Genomic DNA, 17,931 nt, shown 5'->3' with positions numbered 1-17,931 from the left:
AGCTAGGAGAATAGAAAGAGGCAGAGAAGTCAGCTGGCAGCATTTCTGGGAACATGCTGGACATCTCCATTTCGTCAGGATGACTTCCAAGCTGCTACTCAGGAGAGTCTCAGGGTTGGGAGAGAAATGTAGATACCATGTCTCAGATTGGTCCTTGAACCAACCAACAGCATTGCACTTCTGGAAGAAGAAAATATGACCAGATGGCAAAACTGGGTGGAACCAAACATCTCTCTGAGTTAGGGTTATCCTTCAATTAGCGGGAGAATTAGCAAAGGGACCTATTGGCTACTAATGTGAACTACTCATGATTTCTCTGACAAGTAAAAATCTCAATCCTGAGACAGGATGGTAACAAGACCATAGTCCTAGCCGATATCAAGCTAGCCATGGGGTTGGTGAATATAGTAGTAAGGTTCTGAGGCCAGATTTAGGGTAGAGACTGAAGTCCAAGATTTATGGGTGGAGCTTTCTGAAGAAATCTGGGTCACATCTGTGGTATCTGGCCATGGACAAAGTCTCCAAGTAGCCTGTGGATGAGAGTGGTATAAGGAAGAGAATTTGTTTTGACAAGCACCTTTTGAGGCATTTGAAATCTTTAAGATCTTTGGCTTGGACTCTGTGAACTAATATTGTCTAAACAATTTGCACAGTTAAAATGGTAGAATGTTTTAAATTAAAGGTAGCTAGAGATGATCAGAATTTATTTCTCATCTTTTGAGGTAATGTTCTAGGGAATAGCTGTGCAATTCTACAAAGCTTCCTGGCCACAGTGTGGTAGACAGTAAATGTTGGTGGGTCAATTTGCTAATTCTCCTGCTAATTGAAGGGTAACCCTAAGTCAGAGAGATGTTTGCATCCACCACTTGTGGTTCTACTAAAAGGTGTCAATTTAGATCATTTCACCAATTTTTCCTATGAAAAATTTATACTTGCTATGTGATGGGATCAAAGAGGTCTGGGCGAGTTGTGATACCTCTGAGGGGTTTAGTTTTCTCATTTGAAAATGAAAAGAATGGAAGGAAGGTTGTTTTTTCCTAAGACTTGAGTGTCTAGTAACTCTGAGAATAGAAAATTATCTCTTATGGCCTGAATAAGTAATTATATTTCCAGAAAGTCTAAACTACCTACCAAGTAATTCTCTTGGACACCAGGAAGGTGTGGTTTTCCTTGCACCTAGTAGAATTCTTGACACTGATTATTGAGGCACCAGGGCAAAAAAAATAATAATTAGACAGGGTCAGAACAGTGGTTTTCTAGACTTGGATTCCAGCTCTGTTGAGGACTAGTCTGTTCTCTACTCTGTCTCTGAGGCTGAGATGGATTCCAAGCAATCCCAGTTCTCATATAGACCTATCATGGTTTGTTGATCCATGAATTTTACTCAAATTCTTTTTAAACGTGTGTACACACATACATGCACAAATACACCTTAGCTTATAATATCGGGATTAACAAACTTTACAAATGTATATATTTCTTAGTTTGTTTGGGCTGCTGTCACAAAATCCCATAGGCTGAGTAATTTATAAACAACAGAAGTTTTTTTTATTATAGTTCTAGCGATTGGGAAGTCCAAGATAAAGCCACCAACAGATTGCATGTCTGGTGGGGGCTCATTCCTCAAATGCTAAGGGGCAAATAAGCTCTCTTGGGCCTCTTTTGTAAGGCTGTCAATCCCATTCATGAGTCTGCCTACATGACTCAATAACCTCCCAAAAGGCCCCACCACATAACACTGTCAGTTTGGCATTAGGTTTCGACATGTGAATTTTGAAGGGACACAGTAATTCAGACCATATTGTATACACACACACACAGTTATTTATACTACATGATTATAAAAGTTGCTCTCTGTATATTTCAGACTTTGGAAATCCATTTCACGCTTAATCCTGTTTTACTCTTTACACAAGTATTTTTAAAATTAGACTTCATATTTCGAGATAACGGTAGGCTTACAATCAGTTATCTTAGTCTGCTTGCTGCCGCCATAACAGAGTACTGCAGCCTGGGTAATTTACAAACAGCCGGAGTGTATTTGTCTTATAGTTCTGGAAGCTGAGAAGTCCAGGAGCATAGCACCAGCATCCTGTAAGGGTCATCCTTTGTCAGAAAGCATCATGTTTTGGCAAGCAAGCACATGAGACAGAGGGAAAATAGGACCCACTCTATAATGTCAAAGCCCTTATCACCTCTTTAAAGTCCCACTTCTTAAGATATTGCAATGACAATTAAATGTCAATGTCAGTTTTGAGGGAAACATTTAAACCATAGCAGTTGTAAGCAATAATATGGAAAGCTCCTGGGCATCTTCACCCAGTCTTCCCCGGGGTATCATCTCACTATCACAGTTGATACCATCAAGATGCAGAACTTTTCCATGACCACAAAGGTCCCTCATGTTACCGTTTTATAGTCTTTTCTCCTCCTGCCCTTATGCCCTCCTTAATCCTGACAACCACTAATCTCGTCTTCATTTCTATAACTTTGTCATCTCCATAATATTATATAAGTGGGTTCACATAGTATGTAACCTTTGGGGATTGGATTTTTTCACTCATTATAATTCTCTGGAGATTCATCTACCTTATTGCATGTGCCTATAGTTTGTACCCTTTTTTTCCTGCCGACTTGTAGTGTATGCTATGGATGTGCTGGCAGTCCCCAGGTTCTATAGGGTTTTTCTTAAGTTGAAGCTGTATGTAAGTTGGATGTGCTACATTTACCTTATCATAGCCTCTGTTCATAAGTGCAAGTCGTATGTCTGTTGGATATTTGTAACTTGGGGACTTACTATAATAGTCTTTGTTCATAAGAGTGAGTTCTATGTAAATTGGATGTTTGTAACTTGGAGGCTGCCTGTATATCAGTTTGTTCAGCTGTTCATTTACTGAGTGGCATCTGGGTTGTTTTCAGTTTTTTTGTTATTTGAGCAAAGGTGCCATGAACATTCGTAACATGCAAGTGTTTGGTGTAAACGTAAGTCTTCAAACTCTGGGATAAATACTTAGAAATACAATTTCTGAGTTGTGTAGTAGCTGCATGGCTGGCATTTTAAGAACTGCCAAACTGTTTCTCAAGCAGTGAATGATCCTAGTTTCTCTGCATCCTCATCAGCTTTTGGGGGGGTCACTATTTTTAATTTCAGCTGTTCTCCTAGCTGTGTGGTGATATCTCTTTGTGGTCTTTATTTGCATTTCCCCTATTGGCTAATGACAGTGAACATCTTTTTATGTGCCCTGTTTGCCACTTCTATATCTTCTTCATGGAAATGTCTCTTCATGTCTTTTTTTTTTTTTCAGATTCCAATTGGATTATTTATTTTACTGTTGAGTTTTCAGATTTCTTTGTATGTTCTAAATACTATTTGTTTATCAAGTACATATTTGTAAATATTTTCTCCAACTCGGTAGCTTGCTTCTTTTTTATGTTTACAATGGGATCTTTTATAGAGAAAAAAAATTTTAAGTTTGATGAAGTCCAGTGTCCCAATTTTTCCTTTGCTGGATCATGCTTTTGAGGCCAAGTCTAAGAATGCCTTGCCTAATACTAGATCTTAAAGATCTTCTCCAACTTCTTACTAAAAGCTGGATAGTTTTATATTTATATCTGTGATCCAGTCAGGATAATTTTTATATGAGATGTAAGGTTGAGGTCTAGGTTCTGTTATAGTGTACAGATGTCCAATTACTCCAGCCCCATTTGTTTCTGAAAAGGCTATTCATCATTTGTTGAATTACATTTGCATCTTTGTCTAAAAGTTAGGCATGTTGGTGTGGGTCTGTTTCTGGGTTCTCTGTTTTATTTCATTGATCCATTTATCTATTCATTCTTTAATATCATACTAATTGTATTATATAATTATCATATAGTCTTGCTACCTAGAGCTATATGGTAAGACTTGAAAATGGATAGATTCATTCCTCTCACTTTATTCTTCTTTTTCAAAATTTGTTTTAGCTATTCTGCTTTGTTTGCCTTTCCATAAAATGTTTAGATTAATCTTACATCTATAAAACCTTTTAGGATTTTGACAGGAAGTCTGTCAAACCTGTATATCAATTTGGGAAATACTGATGTCATATGGAACTCCTTCAATTTTGATCAATTTTTTTTTCACTTTTGATTTACTTCAATTCACTGAGAATTTGGGGCATTTATACTTTTTTTTTTTTGGTGCACTTTTTGGCCAGGGCCGGGTTTGAACCCACCACCTCTGATAAATGCGGCTGGCGCTCTACTCCTTTGAGCCATAGGCACTGCCCCATTTGTACTCTTAATGTGAATCTGAGAGCAATTCTAGACCGATCTAAAAATGCTAGAATCTAGAGCAATTCTAGACCATATGTTACCAAGTTTGCTGAAAGTATAAGGACACTCAGAGGAAGGGAAAATGGTACTGTAGCTACTCTGGAAGAAGTGACCCTTGAAAAAGTTCTTTAGGGAAGTGTGGGATTTAGATGGACAGAGAGGAGAGGAGTGCATGGAATCTACTCAGACTTGTCCTTAGAAATGGGTGAGTTATTTTCTTTCTAGTCTGCCCTCTGTGGACACACCTTTTTTCACTGCTGATGTTATTTAACTTGTCCTTCTTCTTCTCTGGACATTTTCCAGCTCAGCTAGGTTTTTTTTTTTTTTTTCTTGTAGATACCCTCATTAAGTTGCTCTTCTGAGCTGTGTGTCTTTAGGCCTCACAAGACATTTATGTACTTAAGGGAAATGTCATCGATTTTCTCTCTCCAAATGAAAATTGTTTTTGTCCTACAGTGACTGTTGTCTCAGGTGTTCAGCCTAGAAGTTAGTCTAACTGTTTAATTTATCTGTCTGTGCTTTTCCCAGTGCCTAAATTAAAATCACATGCTTGCCATAACAGATGCTTATTTGCAAATTGCTCCCAGTGTTCTTTCTGCCAGTTGTGCCTGCCAAGATGATGGCAGGTCTTTGAGAGTTATTCCAAACCTAATGCATCCTGAAGAAAACCTTTACCTGAGGTGGTTATATACCCAAGTGCCAATTTGGCATCTCTCTAATTTCCATAGTGTGCTCATGTTGTTTTTTTTTAATTCATCATTTTAAGAATTAATTTGTGTAAGAATAATTAATACAATTTATTAATTATAAAGAGCTACAAAAATTATTAATTAATTAATTAATAGAAATTAATTATTTTTGTACAATCTAAAGAAAATCTGTTTTGTTACTCCAATGCCTAGAAAATGAAAGGCATTTAGGAAATAGTTTTTTGATATGACTGACTAAAATCTGAAATGAATAGAAAATTAATTTGGGAAATCTTATACAGATACAAGGAAATGGCAACATTTTCTTTTAGTTCTCGGATCCTGAGCATTATGTGAAACCCTTTGAGGCTGTCTGCCCATCTCAGGGGGATGTCCTTCCTGGAGATTTAGGGCTCTCAGGGCTAACAGTGTGTGGCGGCATCAGCCTGGACACTGACACCTCGCCTCCACCTCCTGGTATTTTCAGTTGCTGGTAAAATCTTTTATTTATTTATTTATTTATTGTGACAGAATCTCACGTAAAATCTTTTATTTATTTATTTATTTATTTATTGTGACAGAATCTCACTATGTTGCCCTCCATAGAGTGCTGTGGCATCATAGCTCACAGCAACCTCAAACTCTTGGGCTTAAGTGATTATCTTGCCTCAGCCTCCCAGTAGCTGGGACTACAGGTGCCTGCCGCAACGCCTGGCTATTTTTTTGTTGTAGTTGTCATTGTTGGTTAGCAGGCCCGGTTTGAACCCCACCAACCCCAGTGTATGTGGCTGGCGCCCTAACCACTGAGCCACGGGTCCTGAGCCAGTTGCTGGTAAAATGTTAACACAGATTGAATATCTTCTGGCTAGGGGTATTTAGTGCATTCGTAAAGAATATACTGTCTTTGTGGATGTAAGAGGAACCCCCATTCTCAGTTGGCTTTTTTAAGAGACATAGAACCTGGTCTCCTAATTATAAGACATCTGGAATTTTTGTTTGAATCAGAGTAAATTTAGAATATGTACCAATGGCAGGACTGACTCCAGAATAAAACCGATGTGTGTATGTGTTTTCTCTTAACTGTTCCTTGCTTGTGCAGTGAAGCTGCTTATCTAGAGCATTTATTTCCCCACAGATATCTTGAGTGATTACTCCCACCTTTAAAGGAAGGCTTTTTTCCCCTCAAGTTTTCAGACTCACAGAGAATATGAAGTTCCTCATGTTAAATGTGTTTGTGGCCAAGCAGGTGGTGGAGACTCCATCATCTTCTGCTGAGCTTGCTCCCTCCCAGCTTCTCCTCAAGGCTTCAGGGTGCCTTGGTTTGTGGGGGCCACTGGACTACCCGTGCCTCACTGCTCTTCAAGTCTGATTGAGTGGCTTTATTTTTATAAAGGAGGAAGGATATTTTTTATGGAAAAGGTTTCCCTCAAAGACAGGGTAAAAAAACAGAACAAATAAGAGCATATCAGGGAATTATTCATTATATTTAGCAGAACTCATCTTGATTTTCAACTTGAAAAAATAATGTAAAGTCATTATTTAAACTACTGTTAGATTTTTTTTTTTTAATCTCATAGAAGCTAAATGGCTTTGTTGCTCATGTGGGAATGGAAATTAGCTCTTGGCCTGAACTGCTTTAATTGAAATCAGTTTGAGGGCTGAGTTCCTATGCTGCTTGACAGATGACATCATTTCCTGTGCTTTTCTCAATCCTTGCTGTTTTTCTAAGATAGGATGAAGCTAAGTTTAACTTCAAATTTTAAAGTAACTATACACCTTTTCCTGACCTACTTAGAACATTATCCAAAGTTTTCACCAAATTTTTTTTTTCATTGTATACTTGTAGATAGTTTTTAGTTAAGAAAACATTTTGGCTGGGATGTTTTAATGGAAGTATAGGAGCCTAAAATAACAGTTTGTTTTAATCAGTTTCCTGGGTTGCTTGATTTTAATGTTCCAACAAAGGAGTTATTTCTGCTTTCATACATGGTGAAAGAAAGATAAAAATATTTCCAATAGCAGCCTACTAAGAGCTATGTAAGTTCTTAGGACACAGTGAGCAATTTCTTTGTCTCAATTTGGTCTTCAAGCATAGCTTTTGATGTCATTATCTGGTAACGTTAGTCAAGTAGGTAAAAATTATTTTAGCACGGTTTTATGTAGTACCTACGTGTAGGCAAGGTGCCTCTCTAGGTACTTACGGGGATACTGTATAATTAACAATCATGACCCTTCCCATTGTCAAGTAATTTTTAGACAAATGGGATGGAGACTAGAAGAAATACCTTAAAAACAGGTCAGATTATATACTGTATCCTTCAAAAGAGAAGTATAAAATATTGTGAGAGGAAAGAGAGCTCACATTTGGTTTGAGAGAGAGGAAAGAACAGAAATCAGAGAAGATTCAAAGAAAGAAGAGACATTTGAAGTGGGTCTTGGAGATAGGTAGGATTTCGGTATTTGGTGTGGACTGTGTGTGTGTGTCGTGTGTTGGGGGGGTAAGAGTTAGGGACAAAGAGACAAAGAGGCAGATTAGAGAGGGAATTCCATGAGACCAGCACAAGCTAAAGTGCCCCTCTTTTTGCATGGCCCATAGGAGGCACTCAGAAATATTTGTTGAGTGAATGAATGAATGATAAGTAGATCAGGGACCAAGTCATGGGACACTATGCCACGAAACCCTGAGAGGCACCTGGAACTTGAATGCTGAGAGGTGGATGTGGTTATTAGTTCAGTAGAGACCACGATCTTTTGAAGGTGTTTCCATACGTGTGTGGCATGTTCTTGAAAAGGCATATCACCTTCAACTTGACTTTTTTGTGTTGTGAAAGGGTATATAGGTTTTGAGTTCTGGCACTTTGCCTATTGTCAGGCTGGGATTTTTGTAGCTCCTTATAAAAAGTGGTCTTTTCTCATCAAGTCAGGTAGCCGCTTTTTAATACTATGTTGGGGATTTATAACAAGGGCAGCTGAAAAAGATGGCTGTTGGTGGGGATCTTCCCTCCACTCTAGTGGGAAGATTTGGGTCCCGTGCCCCAAGAAGGCTAAGCATGAGCAGCAGACTTCTGCTTTTGTACAGAAAGAAGGAATTCCCTTCTCATTATATAAAATTGCTGAGCCTTTTCCCCTGAAAATTTACTCCCACAACTTGGAGAACCAGACCAAAGGGGCCAAACTTCTACTGCCCAAGGCCTCCTTGTCAGGGGTGTGGCAATAAGGATGAATCATTGATTTAGCCCACCCTTTAGTCTTTTCTAAGCAGATTAGTTGTTACCTCTAGAGGACTAAGGAATAGCCTGGGATTTTGAAAGTGTCATTAACACACCTAAAGTCCTGACACAGAGACAGCCTGAACACTGGGGAGATAAGAGTGCACACCTGTGTGGTTGTTATCGCTCACTACTGAGCTTGCTGACACCTTTCACTCCAGCTTCTCCTAGTATGTCATAGTTGCAGGTCTGAGATTGTCACCCCTGATCTTTCCTCCCTGGACTCTGAAACACGCACTTCTGTGGGTGACAATGTGACAAGGGGATTTCAAACCCTGAGGGTCTTATTCAGTTGAAAGTTACAGTTTAAACAAGCATCCCTTTCTCAGCCAGATCCAGCCATCCCCTTTATCAGGCAGTCTTGTTATTAAATGCCTTCCTAGGTATTTCCTTTTTTCTGCCTCCAAAATTTCTTTTAGAAGAATTCTATGGAATCTGCAACTCTGACTGTTTCCCTGGCCACCTACTTGAGACTCTAAATCTTTTCACAGGAAAATTATCACCCTTCTAATCTCGTGTGGCTATTCAAGGAGCTACTTTCTCATTGGTATGAATTACAGAAAAGATAACGAGTTTGTAAATTCTGTTAAGGAAGTGGTTTAGCACTATTAAAGTCAATGTCAAAGAAACAATTACATTGCTTTGTGAATGATTTTATACACACCAATGATAACGTGTTTAGCCTTGTCAAGTAGGTCATTCATGCATAAATATATGAATTCTGAGAAACAGTTTTATTTTCTCCTCCAGTAACTATAAATCAACTCCTGTGAACTGTTGAAATCTATGCACTTAAATTGTAAAAATGAATCATTCTTCCTTTTTTTTTTCAAGTACAACATTGCAACATTCGCTGTATGAATGGGGGTAGCTGCAGCGATGACCACTGTCTGTGCCCGAAGGGATACATAGGGACTCACTGTGGACAACGTAAGTCGATCATTTTAAGTTTTTTAAAAATGGGATAAAGAGATGAGTGCGTCTTTCATTACATAAGACACAGCATTTTTACAGATATCCAGCAACCCTCCCAGATGAACAGATCACTTACTCAACACACTTAGCATCAAATTGCCAGTTGGAATATTGGTGATGGATTGTTTGATTCATTTTCCTCTAGCTTATCTCCATCACTCTGCTTGCCTCATTCCTCTGATCTATTGTTCTCACCCACCGTGCAGAACCTTTGTTCATTCCGGCTCTATACCTTCTGTTCACTTGCTAAACTTTTCCACTTGGATTTTTGGGAAGCCCTCAAATAAAGTATTTCAAAACTCAATCTCATTTTTCTCCCTCCACACGTCCTTTCTCTTGAATGGTGATATCCCGTCCCTCTAGTTTTCCAATCTAGATTCTACTGTCGTACTTGGCCCATGGAGTTCAGTGTGTTGGTTCATTCACACCTGCCACTTATGTATCTACTCTCTCCCAGTCCCTGTGCTTTGTAGAAGATGAACGTTTTTTTTAGAAGCTTATTTTTTATTACTCCAAAATGAATATTACATATATATACACACATGCACACCCCACAGAAGAGTTAGAAAAGTTCAAAATTATAAAAACTAAAATTTTTCATGATCCTGCCACTCCACATCCTACCTTCTAGACTTGTAATGCATATTTGGTACATGAGATGTCATTGTATACATACTTTTTGATACTACTTTTTCACTTAGTATTTTATTAGAAGTACATTTATGTTATTAAATATTTTAAAATATATTTTAATGGTTGCCTACTACTTCATTTCCCAGACATTTTACTGTTCATTTAATGAATACTGAATGTTATTCAGGTTGTTTCTAATTTCTGCCATTGTCTATATAACTATGGTGAATAATGCTTTTATAAATAAACTAAAATTTATGTAATGGCCTAGTGACGGTCCACACACTGCAGTGTGGTAAGGATATGGGTTGGATTTGTGCAGCCCAGCATGGACACTGAGAGGCAGCATAGCCTCTCTAGTCTGGGTCATCCTTCAGGTGAATCTTGAAGGCTGAGTGGGAGTTCACCTGTCAGTCAATGGGGGATGTGTCCTCTAGGCAAATAGCCCATCATGACCAAAACACCAGCCCATTACACAGAGTGGGATGTGGATCATAGCAGGTGCTATGGTGTAGCTGAGAGAAGTGATGGAAAGGGAAGTAAGGTCAGAGGGGAAGTCATGGGCCAGGTTTCACTGCCTTTACACATACTATGTTTTCTTTTAAGGTGGAGCCAGGAAAGGGGCCTGAGATAACAGTAAACAACAACAGCAATACACACCTATTAAATTACTTATCCTTTACATGTGTTAACTCAATATGACATCAGCCCTTTTTGTTATAGGTTATAAGTCTGACCTCCTAACAGATGAGGTGCAGAGTCTTTAGTGATTTCTCTATGTATATATGGATGGTAATTGGCAGAGTCGGATCTGGTACTCAAGCAGTATTCCTCAACAGCCCATGCATTTTCTGCTGTGAAATAGTGGCCTTGTATCCTTCAGGCACAAGGATTAATGATAAGAAAGATGACAGTGGCCATAGTGTGGAGGAGGAAGAGACAGGAAGCAGGAAGACCAGTCCTAATTAAGGCTGTGGCCACAGAGATGGGGAGGGAGGGATGGAGGCAGAGGCATTTCAGGAGGAGAATCAGGAGGTGTGCTCTGAGGGAGTTTAGTTCAAAGCCCAGCACCCAACAGGTGCTCAGTTAATACTCTCACAATTAGAAAACTTTTCTTCAACTTCAGCTTGCTCATCTGCAAAATGGGAGGGTTGGTTTGAGAAAGCTTAACATTTGTGTTCAGAATCTCATCATTCTCTCCTGATTATCAGTTAAGAGGCAAAGCAGAACAATTACTGTACATAAACTCTCTGATGCCATGATTTTGGCTCTAAGGGGTTGTGTCAGTTTAGGCCTCTGGTGCCAAGTGGACATTCTATTAAGATAGACTTAGATCTACTGTGCAAGAGAGTTATCAGGGGAGAGGCTTGGAGCAGGAGTGGGGGGGGGTCAGCCTACAGACCACAAGGCCTGTCTGACCTGTGTGCGAGGAGGGAGGGAAGGATGGATGACTATGTAGAAGGAGCGTCAGACTGCAGTGCGGCTCTGGGAAGGTCTTCCACAGGCTGATGGAGAATCCAGAGAGTGCCCATCAGAAGGGTCCCAGGACAGGCAGAAATGGCCAGGCTCTAGTCTCCTGCCACATGCAGTCATTGGCCAAAAGTGTGCCCTTGGCAGCAGATCTAAAGAGACCACAGCTGGAAGCTGCCTGCCCACTAAACTCTTTGGAGGAGGTTCCCGTGAAGGGAAGTCTGAGTGGCTGAGCTTCATGAGTGCTGCAGGGATACATGCAGAATGTACGGGAGATGTACATATAAAGAGCAATGGATTTAAATGGAGGGATAGGGAAAGCCTCAGGGAGGAGTGAGGCTGGAGCTGAGCTTTGAAGAGTGGGTGGTTCTGGCAGATTTGGCAGTGAAAATCCTATTGCCTGTGATGAAGATGCTTAGAAAGGGGACTTGTGTGCATAAGTTACAGGAAATTGTACAGGGAGGAGCTGTTCAGAGCGTGAGCTTCCAATTTTTATTTTTATGCCCTTTTTAACAAGTAGAATGTTTTTTCTTCGAGAATCTCTAGACTTAGCGCACCAATAGTTTCGATTCTATTTCTGATTCTGTTATCACACTCCATCGGGTCTTCAGTATGGTGTTTATGTTACCCAATGCCCAAATTAGTATTTTGTTGTCTGCAGTTGGTTGTGTGAATTAACATACTACTTTTCTGTAAGAGTGACTTCAGATGGGCCAGTGTTTCCCCCGAGGGGAGACCTTCAAAACATGACCAAAAGTGTCAGTCTGCTAAAAGGCAGTTCTCATTGAGTTAAAGTCTCTTAGAAACCGTCATTTCAGCTGCCGAACTGAAGGCATTGCTCACAGGCTTCAGGCCGTGAGACAGGCGTCATGCACACACCCACTCTGGGATTCCAGGCAGCTTCCGTAATAGTAGACGGAGGACCTATAACTGAAAAGCGATTGTTCATCTTCTTTCTGGACTATTAGCACATTGTAGCCCATAAATGCATTAAGGTACACAGCTATGATTTAATAAAACATTTAAGAAGAAGAAAAGTGACTGTTCAAAACAAATACCAGGGTGATTATTTAGATATTTTGTTGATTGTTGTCCCTCAGGGATTATAAATGTTATTTCATTAGTGTCTCCATGTACCTCAGGTGAAGCTTCTCAGCACTCTCTTTATTTTCCAGCTGTCTGTGAAAGTGGCTGTCTCAATGGAGGGAGATGCGTGGCCCCAAATCGATGTGCGTGCACTTACGGCTTTACTGGACCCCAGTGTGAAAGAGGTAATGGTTTTTAGAAGTGATTTGCTTATAAAGACATTCCAGTGCCTTGAACTACTGTTGGTTTGTGCAATCATTGGGTTTGTGTGGCTACTTCACGAATTTTCCTGAGCTTTGAGGGTGTTTCTGAATTGTCAGTGAGAAGGTTCCTAGGATGACAAGACAGCGGCCCGGAGTCTATGCAGGTTACTCAGCAATTCTTGCCAGTAAATTGTGGTACTCAACAGTGGGCATACACATAAGTTGTATATGGTTGGCATCAGGATAAAAAGAGGAGAATTTTCTATAAGGGCAAGGACTGAGCTCATTGTTATTCTAGTAAACTGGAGAAGTGGTCCCAATTAAAACGTGTATGGAAAGGGAACAGTTTACTAGGAAAAACACACCTATGGATCTACGGGATTCTTGGGAGCTGTACAGACATACAAGTTCAGTGTTCAGAATTCACCAGGGAAGTACTGAGTGTCTGCTGAGAAACTGCTTTCTTGAATGTGGTTTGTTCAGTGCCCTCTGAGCCCTCTGAAGTGTATAGAATCATCCTCGGTTTTGCTTATGAGAATTCCAAAGCTCAGGGAACCTCCCTATCTTCAGGGACATCCCCAAGTCTACATACATATTACAAAACTTTAATTTAAATGTGGGTTTTCTGTTTTTAAGCAAATTACTGCTGCTCCTAATTATAATAAAATAAACATTCTACCTTATTTGCCTACCTATAAATAAATGCAGACCTGATAGGAAGATATATGCGGGTATCAATATTCTACAGTTTTTCCCCCGACCTTTAGCTTCATTAATCATCTTGTCTCTACATTCATACCCTTTCTAGTTTTATAGTGAAACTTTAAAGGTACATGTCATATAAAACTGTAATTAAAAAAAATGCGTCACTTTTACCCAAGTTTGTAGGAAGGTCTTTCTATTCTATGATGGAAATTAAAGAGTTAGATGTTGAATGTATGTCATTTAAAACACATAGCAGCAAAAATACAAAGAGAGTGATATGTGAGAAATTGTTTATTTCCAGTTTCTATTCTTAGAAGTTTACCTAAATTCAGTTTTTTGCCAATAAAGCAACAATACATACTCTGGCAACTCTAGGTCAGTTACTGTTACTGTTGTATAAATTGTATATCTGGTGATAAGAGATACCAGATACTATTGCATGATATTGATATGTGATACATAATGAACTCTTGGCCTTTATACTGAATTCTGACATCCTTTTAGAGTCCCTCCTGAAATTGTCTCTCTTTACAACTAGCACATGTGTATTTTTATTAACTAATATATTTACAATGGTATACAGAGTTATAAAAACAACTGCTTCTAATAGGTGACCTTATTACTTAATTAATGAAGACATGAAGGCGATTAAAATTATTGATGAGTAAACTTGAGGAGTGGTATGTGAAAATGGTTTCTCAGATGATAATGCTAGCTTCAGTTTGTTTTGGAAAAATCACTAACATAATAAAGTTACATGACGTCTTACACTTAATAAAGTGGCTAATAATTTGCTGCAAAGAATATCAATGCCCACAGTTCAGGTATTGATTACAACACCATCTAAAATAAAAAAAGGACATGATATTGAACCTTTCCAGAGTTATTTCTACAAAATATGATCTTTGCCTAGGATTAAGAAATGGCCTGAATGGGTTAAGTTACTAAATCACTATTAAAAACTGTCATATTATTTAGGGGTTTCTGCAAGTTTTTCTCCTTCAGGGAGAAAAGTTACCCTCAAATCTGCACTATGGCATAAATAGATGATGGCCCCATAGAAGCTTCACAGTCATGATTTTCAAAATTGAATTCACCCACAAGTGGCAGATTTTTAGGTATTTGTGGTAGTAGATATTTAGGGAGCAGGAGATGAACTTGACTCACCACCCATGAGTATAGTCCCAGATCTTCAGTGGAAGAGGAGAACCCTTCTCTCTCACCACAGGGGTGAAGAGATTCCAGAATTGTAATCTACTCTTATGAAAGTCTTCTGCTTGCCTGTTTGAAGAATTAGAGACAGTGGATCCTCTTCCTCAGATGGAGGTGTGTGATTTCAAGACTGATAAAAGCATGAAACCAAGTTGGGACCAATCCATCCTGCAGTCTAGGGATATACTTGGTGTGATGGTGGGTTAGTACACTTATTAAGACGTTTATTACTGGATAACTCTATAAGCTAGTTACTTTCTGTTTTTATTGGGATGTGTTTTCTTATTTTTAAAAATGAACTTCCAGAAGGCCTTTACTAATTTTTTTTCTACCTTCCAGGAGGCTGAGCCCAGCACTTCACCTACATTTTCCCTTGCACTCTCTCCACATTTTTTTTTTTTTTAATGGCAGTTACCTCATCCTAGCAAAAGAGCATGTTTCTATCTCCCTCACTCAACTATAAGCTCTCCAGGAGGAGGGGCAGTTCCATCATCATCCCAATTCCAACAGCACACTGAATGCCTGTTTTGTGTAGTACATGATCAATAATTGTTGAACTGGACTCATTTAATAGTGTCAGAAAATCTGGAGACATAACTATCAGATAAAAACACAGATCTCCTGGAAACAATTGCTGTTTGCTTACTCGTGGACAGGTCTGGATATCTGTCACTGGTTTCGTGTGAAGCAGAGCTGACCACAGTTTTGAGGCCTAGTTGACTTTGACCTCATCTTTCAGAAGTGTGGTCTTTCAGGGACACAAGACTGTCATTCTTCAGTTGGCAAAGATACGAAAAGGAGGTATATTTGATCAAAGCCAAGTGATAATAAAAATAAAAACAAAAACCTTCCTATCATGATGTAAGACCCATTTAGAAAGGCAGGTACAAGACCTTCTCAGGGTAAGGATGCTTGTCTCTGAGAGTTCTTAGAACTTTTATGTTTCAGTAACCTCCGCAGAGACCCAACACACGGGTGAAATGCCCTTTGGGGATGAGACTTGTGTCCTGTTTGACTGGTGGTATTTACTCTTTAAAAACTGAATACAAACACTTTGGATAAACCCTCTAGTTTGTCACAGTCCTGCCACACCCTACTGTCACTTCTTGTTCACTTCATTCATTTAATTTGTATCTTGCCCCTGTGGATGCTAAAGTTTGCCATCTCCTGCTGCATCCTCTATCAAAGATTGATTGTACCTCTGTGTGTCTCCTTTTAAACTTCAAGTTTCTTTCATTTCCCTCCTCATTTTGGGAGGTAAATTTACATTTATGGTTTTCTTGTTTTGCCTCCTTCACCTCTGCCTTCTCTCTGCCTGAGAAACCAGTGGAACTTGTCACTGCCCTAACTCAGCGGTATCTTGGTGTCGGTTATCAGGATATCGATCTAAAGGCAGTGCTCAATTTGGCAATGACAACACAGGGGCGGTGTGTATTGCCATGGTTACTGGCAACAAAATCTATGTGGAATCACAGTTTCTTCTTATCTTGCCTCAGAGTGCATATCATTTAAAATCTTATTAAAAGCTTTTATGTTGAGCTCCAAAGGCCTGAACTAGCATGCCTAACAGCAGTCATGAGAAGTGAGTATTCTTACTCAGTGCCGTTACTACGGATGGTGACAGAGTCTTCTTACAGTATTATCATTGCTCAGAATATATTTGGAACCTCTTTTTTGGAATTGCCTTTACAGAGAAGTCAGAATTATATTCAAATTGGTGTGTGACCTTTTTTTTTCCCTTTTGAGGAGGCATTTGAGATTTTAGAAATGGCCTGTAATTGTAAATTCTAGTCACGCTAACAGATAATCACATATTTTACCTGTGTGAGATAAAAAACAGACTTAGATTTTTAAAAAACAGTAAAACTATTTTTTCACATGATTCCAAAAGCATGTGGGATAGGTTTAATGTTTTAATGTCAGGCTTTTTGTGAGCCAGAGGATGAAGCCTTTGGAATCATAAATGCTAATAAGAAGTTTTCTATCTTTATCCCATATGGAGATCTTCATCTTTCCTGTCAGAATATGAGTATCTGCATGGGTTCTTCTAACTCTTGACTCACTTGTTCTGTGTTGAATTCCTACCCCAGTCCAAACTGTGAAGACAATACTTGGATTTCAGTCAGTTGAAAAAAGTCCATTTGCTGTTATGCTTCCTATTCATGGACAAAGTATAGGGGAAAACATTGCTGACCTGCTAGCTTTCAGGAAAAGGAACAATGTGGGCCAAGCGTTAAAATGAGGATGGACATACCCTTAGCTCTTTACAGAAGCAGAACAGTGGAAGGTGAACTAGCTCTTCCTACATGGACTTGCTTTCTAGAGAATTACAAAGTTAACGGAGCTTGAAATCCTTTTGGTTTATTTGTTTGCAGATAAACACAATCATCAAACAGAATAGAACAAACAGCTAGGCTGATTATAATTCCACCTAATTTTCATATGTGCCGTTGACATTTGAGAAACTGTTATTCTCCTGCCTTGAGGTTTCTGTTGATAGAAAAATTAGGTTTTACACGGATATCTTTTTAATGATTTTATTTAACAATTAAAAAACTATTGCATTAAGCAGTTGATAAGCATGATTATATACATCCAAGAAGGTAGTGTCTACATAATGAATGAAAAGTGCTAACACAAAGTGATCCAGATACATAATAATCAGCCAGTCCATTTTGGATACACCTACTTCATAAAAGAGGATAAAAACTTACTTTTCTCAGAGGCCTGTTCAGAGGGCTTCAAGGACTCAGATGACTTTTTTGTGCTTTTTTCTTCTAGTGTTTTTCTGGAACTCATCAATGAAATATAGATTCATTATTTTGTTCTCTAGATGGAAGTAAATTTTACAGAGATGCATTTCCGATACTAATTTTACATAATTTTAAAGTATAGGTGGCCATTATTAAAGTTCTCATAGTAAATACCGCGAGCTAACTCCCATTCCCCAAATGCCTTTAAAAATCAGAGCTCTGTGAACCATGTATAGTTTCTTCTTCACAAAAGGTAAAAAGCAAAAAACTGTTGTTACTAAACATGTTGAAGGCTTCACTTTTGGTATTTAGGCTAAATGGAAAGTAAATAACAATAGAAAACATAGGCTGAATGCCTTAAATATTACTCTGCATTGAGTAATAGTTGTAATAAAATGGTATTGCAGCATTTGGCAGCTGGTGCATCCCTGAATAATCTGGATCTTCCTAGAATAATTCCCAGAAGGACATTGGTTGATATGGACATTGGCTTCTGTGGTTGAGTGAAGTGCACCGAGCACCTCACACTCTTCTGTCCTGCAGCCTGCCTGTGCCTCGTATGATGCTCCCCTGCCCTGCAGCCTGCCTGTGCCTCATATGACGCTCCCCTGCCCTGCAGCCT

The 17,931-nt window shown here is 39.0% G+C and overlaps 1 protein-coding gene across 1 annotated transcript in view; it reads left to right on the top strand.

The window, feature by feature from the left end:
- The window catches only part of FBN1 (fibrillin 1), a 233,936-nt gene that overhangs the window by 34,197 nt on the left and 181,808 nt on the right, over nt 1-17,931 (top strand). Inside the window, exons 4-5 of the mRNA XM_023510045.1 lie at nt 9,107-9,202; nt 12,526-12,621. Of these exons, the coding sequence (XP_023365813.1) occupies nt 9,107-9,202; nt 12,526-12,621 (192 nt within the window). The remainder of the gene's footprint in view (nt 1-9,106; nt 9,203-12,525; nt 12,622-17,931) is intronic.

This window comes from Otolemur garnettii, unplaced genomic scaffold (assembly GCF_000181295.1).
Source record: "Otolemur garnettii isolate 467f Iridium unplaced genomic scaffold, OtoGar3 scaffold00011, whole genome shotgun sequence".
NCBI lineage: Eukaryota > Metazoa > Chordata > Mammalia > Primates > Galagidae > Otolemur > Otolemur garnettii.
The sequence above is the reverse complement of the archived record's forward strand: the minus strand, read 5'-3'. Positions and strand labels throughout refer to the sequence as shown.